We start from the raw sequence: 12,564 nt of genomic DNA, 5'->3' as shown, positions 1-12,564 counted from the left end.
GTACTTAATTTATCGACCCCGAAAGGATGAAAGGCAAACTCAACCTCTGCGGAATTTGAACTCAGAACGTAAAGACAGACGAAATATCACTTAGCATTTCGCCACCTTTTCTTTATTTTTATTATTATTATTATTATTATTATTATTATTATTATTATTATTATTATTAGGGAAGCATCATGAACATCATCATTGTCATCTTCCTTTTCATCATTGCCATCACAATCTTCATCATCATCGTTATCATCATCATCATCATCATCATCATCATCATTATCCTCATTCTTCTTCATGGGTGTGGTGCTCTTCAACTCTGAAACAGACTACATATCTTTTCTTTTACTAGAATGTTCTCTGGTGTCAGGATATGCTGGAGAGATTTTGAAGTTGAAGATGCTGCTGCTACTACTACTACTACTACTACTTCATCTTCTCTCTTTTCCCTTCTTTTTTTTCTCCATTTTTTCCTCCTCCTCCTTTTCCTTCTCTTCTCTGTCTGCTCTTCTTTTCCTTCTCCCCTCTTCTGCTCAGTCTCTTCTTCTTCTTCTTCTTCTTCTTCTTCTTCTTCTTCTTCTTCTTCTTCTTCTTCTTCTCCAATGTATCAAATACAAAGCCTGCACTGTCCAAACCTCTAAGAGGAGATGGCAGAGTGGGGTGGGGAGTGAAGTGAGGTGGAGGCTTCAGGGTTCACAATTATAATTCTTTATGAATATGAAGCCATAATCGGTGGGTGGGGAGGCCAAATATTTTCCTGTTTATTTTCTTTTAAAGTTGTTTTACAAAAGACACTCCCAGTGTAGACAGGGGATCATTAACTAAAGAAAGTATTAAAAGGTAAGTTTTATAATCTTGTATGTTGGATATATAATATAATATAATATAAAGCAGTGGGGAAAGAAAGTATTTACATGATGCACTACTATTAATTATTACACAAGACTCAAAGCTCTACATCAACAGCTCACAGTGAACTGCTTACCAACCCGAAATGCTAATGACTCAACAATTGCTTGTTTAATAGAAATGTCTCAGTTGACTTTTAGTCACAAAGGGGTGGTTGGATATCACATCTTCCCTTTTTTAGAATGAGTCTTCCCTCTCTTCTCCCCTTTTGAGAATTGAACTCTGCTCAGAGTTTTAATATCTCTTACACTTAAGGGTTTAATTCCAGTGTTTCCGTTGTTTTCTGTTTTCTGGTGCTACAATGTATAGTTTCAAATTTTTTGGGTGTTGGTACCTCAAACGTGTTGTACAATAATACTTCCATGGGGATTTCATTTCTCATGACTGTTTTTTCCGTGAATTTTTTTTCCAAGTTGGGTAATATGTCTTTTATGTTCAATATTTTTTCCTTTTACCAGGAATAACATTCTTCCAATTTCTTTAATAATTACACCGTCCTCTTGTCAGCAATCTTCCTTTTCATCATTGTCATCACCATCTTTGTCAGCATCATCATCATCATTATCATGATCATTATCATCGTCATCATCATCATCATTGTCATCATCATTATCATTATCATCGTCAGCATCGTCATCATCCTCATCATCATCATCACCACCATCATTTTCATCCTCATTATCATCATTATCATCATCATCATCATCATCATCAGCATTGTCGTCATCATCACCATCATCATCCTCATTGTCATCATCATCATCATCATCGTCATCATCATGCTGTCAATCTTCCAATGGTTCAGCATTTTTTTAAAATCAGTCTTGATAGACAATCAGCATGACCTAATTTCTTGGATGGTATATACTCCATCTTGAAATCCTAATAATATCTTACTCCAGCATTGTAGCCTATTAGCTGTATGGATAAGGATTCCTTTCTTTGACCCATATATTGATAACGGATGATGATCAGTCTGTAGATGAAAACTTCTACAATGTAAAAATCTGTGAAATTTTTTTACTGCAAAAATAATCTCTAGAGCTTCTCTTTCGATTTGACTATAATTTTTCTCTGCTATTATCAGAGAATGTGAACCATGAACCACCGCTTTCGTGTTACTATCTTTATATTTATGTAGCATCACTACTCCTATACCGTACTCAGAAGCATCTAAAGTTACAACGGTCTCCGCTGCAGGATCAAAATGTGTTAACAACAAATTAGATATTGATACTTTTTTAATTTCGTCAGATGCCTTTTGACAATTTTACCGACCAATTCCATTTCATATCTTTTTTCAGCAGATTATTCAGTGGAACCCTCACCTTATGCATATTTGGAGTATAATTTTAGTAATGATTTGCCAGTCCTAAAAATGCTTGTAAGGTTGCTATATTTGTTGGAGGGAGCATATTTTTAATTGTGTCTGCCCTTGACGGATCTGGTCGATGTCCATTTCTGTCAATGATTTGTCCTAAATATCTGATTTTCTGTTAGAAAAATTCACACTTCTTCACTCAAAGTAAAGCCGTAATGCCTAATTTTATTGAATACATATTTTACATGCTCTACGTGTTGATCCCTGGATTTGCTTTCAATAAGTATATCATCCAGATATGGAATTGAAGATTCACAGTCTGCTAATATTACATCCATAATCAGTTGAAAAATCACTGGTGCAACTTTTAAACCAAATGGTAACCTGTTGTATTTATACAGTCTTTGATGTGTGTTAATTGTTAGGTATTTAGAGCATTCATCATCTACTCTAATTTGTAGGTATGCGTCAGAGAGATCTAATTTAGAAAATATTTTGCCATTGTTTCATTTTGCAAAAATATCCTCCAGAGTAGGTAGCAGATAGTAGCTCGTTTTAAGACATTCGTTTAAACCAATAGAAAAATCAGAACACACTGATTTTATTATTTGTTTTCTTCACGTACACAGTCGGTGATACACATTGACTGTATTCCACTTTTTGGATAACTACAAATTTTTCTAGTCTCTCTAACTCTAAGTTTACCTGTTCTAACTCTGCGAATGGTACAGTTTTTTTGTTTAAATATCCGTATGGCATTTTCTTTTATTTGAAATCTCGCCTTTGTTTTGGTGCACAGACTTAATTTACCAGACAGAACTTCTGGAAAAATATTTCTTAACTTTTTCTTTCAATTCGTCTGATTTATTTGTACTGGTGGAAAAACCATTCACATTTTTACAGAAAAGATTTATGGGGTGGTCCATAAGTTAAATAATTCCATCCAGTCTGTACCGAATAAATTTGTGGTATTGTTTAACACAAAAACTAGCTTTTAAGGTTCTTTCACGAAATGTAATGTCACTTATCAATTCACCCTTAAAATATAATTTTTATCCTGAAACACCATGGGCAATTTTCGAAGTTTCATTTAACCTCGGTCTCATGATTTTTTTCCATGTATCTGTGTTAATTATCAAGATGTTGTTGCTGCTGTTACAACTGTACCATGGAAGCCAATAAATCTTCCATGTTAAAACGATTTTTCGTTTGATTTCATACAAAAAAAAAAAAAAAAAAAAAAGAAAAATTCAAGATGTCCAACTCATCGCCATTTGAACGTCTGATTACTTGTCAGTTGTCTGTTTAACAGAATTGTCACAGTCCACTTTTCATGACATGGGAGTGGACAGAAGCCACAACTCAAGCATACAATGTAATCTGATAAATCTAATGGGCTGAGTCATTCTTTTATGAGTAACATAAGAAGTAAGCAAACTTTATATCAATTTAATATTTAAACTGGCCAAATCCCGCCAAAATATTTTGTGCATTTTTAAGTCCAGACTTGCGAGATCCAGCTTCTTGCTCCTCTCCTGTTGTGTCCTTCTAAAAATGTCACTGGAATGCAGCAATGCTGGAGTACCACTGTCAAAGGTTTAGGTGAACAAATCAGCTCTAATACTTATTCTTATTTCTTTTATTGCCCACAAGGGGCTAAACATAGAGGGAACAAACAAGGACAGACAAAGGGATTAAGTCAATTACATCGACACCAGTACATAACTGGTACTTAATTTATCGACCCCGAAAGGATGAAAGGCAAAGTCAACCTCGGCGGAATTTCAACTCAGAATGTAACGGCAGACGAAATACCGCTAAGATCTTCCAGGATGAGGCTCATCTTCTGGGCTGTAGTTTCTGGCTCGGAATTTCTGGAACCACCTTTGACACTGGCTTATGCTTTTTGTCCGATCTCCACATACTGCATTAATATTCCTAGCACTCTTCATTGCATTGTTGCCTTTATTGAACTCATAAAGTAAAATATGCCGAATATGCTCCGTTGTCGCTTCCATTACAGCTTTGAAAAAAATAACTGTTAAAATTGAACTGCACTCCTCAAAACTTGCACTAAGAATAAAGACAATGTAAAATTACTACCTGCTTTTATAGCAAGTTGATGCTGGTAGTTTATCCCATTCCCCTCTGACTGTCTGTTCATGTAATTGAAAAGGCCGCATTATTTATGGGATGACCCAATACAAAGAAGACAGTATATTATCTAACATGTCCTTTTTTTGTTAGCTTGTAGGTGGGGTGTGATTGGAAGAAGGCTAGTTGTGCATACAACCACACAGGCACTCCCTCATCGGCCATTAGGATATTTTCTATGTCAAATTTAGGAGGAAATGTTTTAACTTAATCTCATAACAAGATTACATGTTACCCAACACCCTTCTTTCTCTCTATCTTTCTTTTTCTTTCTTTCTTTCTTTCGTTTGTTTCTCTCTGTCTCTCACACCCTGTCTGTCTCTCTCTCCCTCTTCCTCCCTGTTTTTCTATCTTTTCCGCTCTTCCCCCCTATCCTCTCTTTTCCTGAACCCCTTTCTCTTCATCATCTGCTCTCTCCTAATTCCTCACATACCAGCCACATACCAACATGTCAGTCTGTTGTATTCTTCCTTCAGTCATCTCTGATGATCTTTCTGTCTTTCATTTAGTTAATCATGACCTTTACGGGGCTTTTAAAGAGACTGATGTGATTGGTATTCAATATAAACATTTGTAGGTTGGCTTCTTTAAGAAAAAACATGGGGGGTGGGGGTGGAATATCAGAGGGTTGATGGTGGAGCAGGTGGGGGTGGCTTTACCTCAGGTCATCTCTTGATGAAAGGCATTCCAGCCATGATCATTCCATCTAATTTTTCAGACAAAGTATACCAATGTTTCTCAACTATTTACCCTTGCATAACCCTAAAAATAAATTGCATGTCTCAAGGAACCCCTGCACGAAAAAATTACATACCATATCCTTCTCAAATTTTTTTCATCATAGTTCATGTGGTAAATATCATATATATATATATATATATATATGAAGCCAGTATGCTCCGCTGGATGTGTAATGTCAGTGTGCATACTCGACAGAGTGTAAGTACCTTGAAAGAAAAGTTGGACCTAACAAGCATCAGATGTGGCGTGCAAGAGAGACGACTGCACTGGTATGGTCATGTGGCGAGAATGGATGAGGATAGCTGTGTGAAAAAGTGCTACACCCTAGCGGTTGAGGGAACCTGTAGAAGAGGTAGACCCAGGAAGACCTGAGATGAGGTGGTGAAGCACGACCTTTGAACATTAGGCCTCACTGTATAAAAACAGAAAATATGAAGACTAATATAAAAATAAAATAAAAACATAATAGAAGAATGCAAAAAGTAAATACAACAGCATGTGTGAAAAGGGAAAAGAGGAAAAAAAAGAAGGAAAGGAATGAGAAAAAAAGGTGGGCGGTAAAAAGACAAAAAGTAGTTGAAAATGGTAGTGATCAAAAAAAGGTTGTGAGCTCTTGTCAAAAGATGACCTTTCTGAATCTATTAATTTGAGGTCATTTTGTTCATTTTTCACAGTTGGTATGGTGCGCTCTTATTTAGTCACACACATACATCTACATACACATACATCCACACATCTGCACATGCGTGTATACATATATCCACACACACAAATACACACACCCATACATACACACCTGCATCTACGTACACACATGTATGTTCTCACATTCACATATATATACACGTCTTCATGTGTATACATATGCATAAATATCCATATGTACACACACACATGCACACATATATATACACTTGCACATACATACATATATACAGGCATATTTATATATATATATATATATATATATATATATATATAACGGAACCTCACCTCTTATATCTCATCTTTCTTCCTCCTTTAACGTCTATGTGATATAATTCTTGGGAGAGAATACATTTGCGGCTGAAGATAGCTTTATACTGTCAATTATACACTGATGTAACAACTATAAAGCTTGAAACACGTGTACCGCAGAATCCTTTGTGTTTTGTTTTTATTTTTGCATTTACAATTTATATATATATATATATATATAACCTGTTGAAGAGATAGACTCAGGAAGACATGGGATAGCTGGTGAAGCATGACCTTTGAACGGTAGAGGAATAGGAGTCGAAACCGGACATGGTTCCTATAAAGGAGCTGTTGAGGTAGCAAACCATGAAGCGTGGTTGGAATTCCTTCCTTCTGATATAGTTTTCAGATTATGGTAACAAATATTATTATCAGAGTTGTAGTGAAGATAGCAAGGTGCTATGATGTTAACTTTTTTAGAAATGAAGCTTAATGATGCTTTTAACCTGAAGAAGACAAAACTAATTTTACAAGATATAAAATGGCCATATGTGTTTAAAATTATGTAAAACAACATCTTGCATATATGGTGTGTCCTGATGAAACTAATAATTATTGTAAGAGAGTTAAGTGTTTCTAGCTCAATCACAGTAGGATTAGAAGCTGAATTTTAAATCAAAGAGCAATGAATTAGATGTACAGAATATATATATTTAATTTCTTTTTTCTTATTCATTACGAAAATCTTAAAATATCTGGTCACATATAGCACCATTTCATTCTTATTTGAAATCATCAGCATGATATAACCTGAGGCGAATAAAATTAGATTAAATTAAACATTTTACTATGTAAGACATTTTTCAATATACACATAAAGAGTATATCTATATATATTCTAGAAGACATTGACTCTTGTGTTTTTTTTTTTATTTATTTTCTAACTCAGAAATATTGGAGCAATGGATCAGGCCCAGTTCTCTTTTTAGGGGTTAACAAACCTAACAAAACATTTACTGCTTCTATAGCAAAAAGAAAAAAGTTTATTTTGATAATATTCTATAATGTTTCTCTCTATTTTCATTTTGCAGAAATATCCAAGGAGAAGCCTTTTCTGCTCCACCGACTCAATCTTTGACATTTGAAAAGCAGCAGTTCTATTTGAAAGGAAAGAAGATTCGCATTTTAGCTGGATCTGTCCATTACTTTAGGATTGTTCCACAATATTGGATGTCTGTTTTGAAGAAACTAAAAGCATGTGGCCTGAATACAGTAGTTACGTGAGTTCATTATCACATATTTTACTGAAGTTATCCTGTATGGCGTATGTGTGGGTATGTTTTGTGATGATGTGTGGCAATGGGGTAAGGTTTCTGGTTGCAGCTTGGTTGTGGAATTGTGTTGTGTGGAGATTAAATGCATTATTAAGAACATGTTGTATTGTGGTGTTGAGTAGCAGTAGAGGTCTGTAGTGTGGTGGTGGAGTATCACACTGTTCATTGCAACTGTCGCATCAGTGCTATTATGTAGCAGTGAAGCAGGGACACTGATAAAGAAATTATCAAATGGCCTAAATGGATGCTACACAAGGATGCTACGAATGACCCTAAATCTGCTTTTTTTTATATATATATATCATTCTTTTCTAATGCTTTTTTATATATATATATATATCATTCTTTTATAATGCCGGAATATGAAAGCGCGAGGTGTTAAGTCTCTTTTTTGGACTAATCTCATTACAATGACAGGTATATAGATTTCTTCGTGCAGAAAGGAAAATAAAGAAACAGGAAGCAAGTGAGAGAGAGAAAGAGAAAACAGATAATTAGAGAGAAAGGGAGAAACAAACTTTGTACTGATTTTCATTGATTGACCTTGAGTAAAAATTACTAGTAAAGATTTGTAAATCATTTGGTACATCAGTCTTTAAGTGCATTTTTCGAACAGACTGATAAAATAGTAATTAACTGGTCCGCTGGGAACTAGCAATTAGTCAACCAACACTCTGTGTTTTCCTTTGTCTGTTATGTTACACGTGTGTGTGTATGTGTGGCATTGAGTTGAGGTATGATAGGCCAGATGCCCTTCCTATCATCAAACACTTTACAGTGTGAACTGGGTGCATTTATTTTTTGTGAAACTAGTACTGTAGAGGTTTTCTTCCCAGATGAAAGTGTATATTTCTCATCCTGAGAGGTTGTTGAATGTGAAAAATGTGTGGAAGGAAAAGGGTCTTCCTGATGTTTACCTGAGGGGGCCTGCTATTAAGGTAGATAATTATATAGTCAAAATGTCCCTTAAGGACATGCTAACAATACACAGAGATGCAATCAGAAAAGTGAGGAGTGGAAATGAGTTGAGTAAAGAATATGAAGTGCAAGTTGGTGTCCACTGGGGCTCTGTTCTTAACCCTGTCCTATTTAATCATAACAGAGACTGACTGCCTATGGGAATTCCTGTATGCTGATGATTTAGTGCTTATAGCAAAAACTCTGGAAGGTCTAGAGAAAAAATTCAAGCATGGAAACAAAATTTTAAATTGAGTGGCCTCAGGTTCAACTTAGCAAACACAAAGGTTTTAATTTCTAGAAAAGAAGAGAGGATTTTGGTAGCATCAAAGAATTGGCCTCTCATAGTTTCTTGGAAAGAGGTGGGTAGAAATGCCACACAGTGCACCTTGTGTGATCTATAGGTGCACAAGATGTATGTATGTATAAGGTGACGAGCTGGCAGAAAAGTTAGCGTGCCGGGTGAAATGCTTAGTGGTATTTTGTCTGCCGCTACGTTCTGAGTTCAAATTCTGCCGAGGTTGACTTTGCTTTTCATCCTTTCAGGGTCGATAAATTAAGTACCAGTTACGCACTGGGGTCGATGTAATCGACTTAATCCCTTTGTCTGTCCTTTTTGTCCCCTCTATGTTTATCCCCTTGTGGGCAATAAAGAAATAAGATGTGTGTATTACCTCCTATGCTGATCCACCCCTATTTTCCTTCACCTTCTTCCAAGCTTACCATGCCTCCCACCCATGTTTACCATTCACTTCATTCACCTCTACCCTCATCTCTACTATCTCTCATTCTCCTTTCACACTCTTGAACCGACCCACTCAGCCATCCTTGATTCTCAATCCATATTCTCTACTTATTCACCTCCTTATACCCCAGGTTACACCTTGACACCTCATCTCCACCATTCTTTCTTCTTTATCTGCTTGGGTAACCATATATCTCCTCTGCAGCAAGATGCCTGTTTCTCCCCCTCTATCATACTTTAAACTTTTTTTACATCTAGCTCAAAGCCGTCTCCAATACTTCACCCCTGCCCCTTTTCTGTTAAGGGTTCTTGTTTTACGAGTTACTTGATGACCTCACTAGTGCCTGTGCTACAAAAAGACATCCAGCACATTCTGTAGAGTGGTTGGCATTAGAAGGGACATCCAACTGTAAAAGCCATGTAGACATTGCAACCTGACACAGTCCTCTTCCTCATTGGATCTTGTAAAACCATCCAACTCATGCCAGCATGGAAAACAGACAATGAATGATTATACAGAGTAGCCCCAAAGCAGGTTTACAGTTATTCAACTGTCTCTTTCACATTCATACATTAATAGTTTAGATCTTAATTATAAAAAAATATGAAACCATTATACTATGTTAATTTAGTTAATTGTTAGATAGAAATCTAAATGTAATAAAATGTTTTAAAAGAAATTTAAAGTGCCTATGTGATAACTTTAAACCTACTTTTGGGCCACCCTGTATATATTTTGCCTTTTTTTTATGTTGTAAGGTACTTGTTGACCTTGTTGGTGATGGTGGTACATAATAAGCACTGGTGCTGGTGCCACGTAAAAAGCACCCAGTACACTCTGTAAGATGGTTGGCATTAGGAAGGGTATCCAGCTGTGGACACCATGCCAAAACAGACAATTGGAACCTGGTATGGTTCCCAGCCTTGTCAGCTCCTGTCAAATCATCCAACTCATGCCAGATGTTAAATTATAATGATGATGATGATGATGATGACACACACACAAAGAGAGAGAGAGAGAGAGAGAGATAAAGAGAAATAAAGAGGTAAATAGACCAATAGATAGGTAGATGGACAGATAGACAGATATTTATGTATGTAGTATGTATAGATATATTTATATATTTATAAATATATGTTTATGTATATGTGTGTGTTTGTATGTGTATGAGTATGTTTTGGAGTGTATGTTTGTGTATATGTGTGTATCTGTTCTTTCATGTTTTTTCCTTGATTAATGTTACCGTATTTTTTTTTTCTTTATTTCTTTGATTTGCTTTTTGTGTCCTTTGTTTTCCTCTTCAAAATGTTATGTTCATCCATTTCCTGTGATAATTACACTACCTACTCTACACTCACTGACAAATAACAAAACTGATGGACTGATGGACAGACCACAAGATGTGATTGCCTTTTGTCCTTAATTCTCTGCTACAATCATGTTGCCTTCTTAAAACCCTGTTGTCTCTGTTTCTCAGATAATAATTAGTAGAGTTCGTTTAGTTACTGCTCTCACCTATTAATCACTTGTTTGTTCTTTGGCAACCAGTTATCAAGCATACAATGAAAGTGTCCGATAGCACTGGTCATTACAATGTACTGATGACCGAAGCTACTTCCTTCACACCGAGCTAAATAATTTGTACAATTTTCTAGGGTATTATATTTTGTGGTTCATTTTGGTGGTACAGTAGGTGTGATGATTGTGAAAGGAAGGAGGGGGTATAGCGGTGGTTGTCATGGTGATGGAAAAGATGGTAGTGACATTAATTTGGCAGTGTACTTAACCCATTCTCCATAATAATGTTATATAATACACACGCATTTATAAGTGAGCATGTATTAACATGTATGTGTATATGTATTTATATCTATGCCTGTATGTTTTTACACACACACACACACACACACACACACACACACACACACACACACACACACACACACATATATATATTCGTTTATATTTATATAAACAAATAATTATATTCTTGGGAATAGAAATTTCCCTTATGAATTTTTTTACACACTGGCTTCCTGATAAAATTCTTGTAAAAGATTTTTATCCCTTTTTGAATTTATATATATATATATATAAAGCTATAAGCTTTATCAGTTCGTTTAGGGTTACCTCTCTTAGGTACATTAGGAGATTCCTGAGAAAGGGTAACACTGAACAAATGAGGTGTTTTCACACCTTTTTACTATAAGAGAGATTTTTTTTTTCTCCACGTTAACTGAAGTGTATTTGCCTTTACCAGTTGAAATATGTGACAAACATATCTAAACTAACCTAAATTCTGATTATACATAAACACTGCTTAGCGCAATTACTCTGATATATATATATTAATAGTTATCACCAAGCTAACATGGCAGTCCAGAAAAATAGGACGAATGCTGCTGTTGATTAGCTCCAAGAGGCCATCGCCTCTAGCTAGCTTTGTGATACACGAACCTGTGTCTATTATAACCTTCGAACAGGGGAGGTCAGCCACTTACTCTTGCTGGTCCGGCATCTACAGACAGACTAGTTTCAGGGTGTTGCCCCTTATCAATGTAGAGCAGCGGAACCCAGCAGATATATATATATATACCAGCAGCAAAATATTCAGAAGTGAATATTTATATAGATATTAATATTGCTATTATTATTGAAGGCAATACAAATCGATGATAATAAAAGCAACATAGACATAGGTTGTTGCAGGCCTAAAACAGCATTATATAGCTATAGAATTAAAATCATATTAATCAGGCCACATTAAAGTGTCTACCTGCTAGAGATGAGAGTTAAAAATCCTCATTTGGACCACCCCAAAATTTGAGAGATTTCTTTTGATCCACTTGCCTGAATACTGTTGATTCTGTTATTTTCAATGTTAATGTTTTGGTGGTCGATATGAGGAGTTTAACTCTCATTTCTAGCAGATAGACACTTTAATGTCTCCTTATGATTAATATATATATGTATATATATATATATATATATATAATAGAAAGAATATATATGCATGTATACACACATATATGCACATACTTACATCTACATGTGCATATAGATGCATATCAGGGTACAGGACGTTAGAAAAATGAATTACAGACAACAGAACGAACACATAGGAAAACAGGTAGCCACTTGGAATTATTCTTTCGTCAGCTACTTCTATTGTAACTAGACGTTTCGAATATATATATATGTAAATGTAAATGTGCATACCCGTCAGAGTGTAAGTATCTTGAGAGAAAAGCTGAACATAAGAAGCATCAGTAGTGGTGTGCAAGAGAGACGATTGCGCTGGTTTGGACATGTGGTGAGAATGAATGAGGATAGCTGCGTGAAAAAGTGCCACTCCCTAACAGTTGAGGGAACCCGTGGAAGAGGTAGGCCCAGGAAGACCTGGGCTGAGGTGGTGAGGCAAGACCTTCGAACATTGGGCCTCACCGAGGTG

The 12,564-nt window shown here is 35.8% G+C and overlaps 2 protein-coding genes across 3 annotated transcripts in view; one reads left to right on the top strand and one right to left on the bottom strand.

Annotated features, from left to right (window-relative positions):
* The window catches only part of LOC106869276 (beta-galactosidase-1-like protein 2), a 58,080-nt gene that overhangs the window by 11,157 nt on the left and 34,359 nt on the right, over positions 1–12,564 (top strand). The window contains exon 2 of the mRNA XM_014914948.1: positions 7,168–7,356. Within this exon, the coding sequence (XP_014770434.1) occupies positions 7,168–7,356 (189 nt within the window). The remainder of the gene's footprint in view (positions 1–7,167; positions 7,357–12,564) is intronic.
* The window catches only part of LOC106869281 (radial spoke head 1 homolog), a 62,755-nt gene that overhangs the window by 29,060 nt on the left and 21,131 nt on the right, over positions 1–12,564 (bottom strand). The gene's annotated exons all lie outside the window — the stretch shown is intronic.

This window comes from Octopus bimaculoides, chromosome 5 (assembly GCF_001194135.2).
Source record: "Octopus bimaculoides isolate UCB-OBI-ISO-001 chromosome 5, ASM119413v2, whole genome shotgun sequence".
Lineage (NCBI taxonomy): Eukaryota > Metazoa > Mollusca > Cephalopoda > Octopoda > Octopodidae > Octopus > Octopus bimaculoides.
Note: the sequence above shows the minus strand (reverse complement) of the source record. Positions and strands in the feature narration are given on the sequence as shown.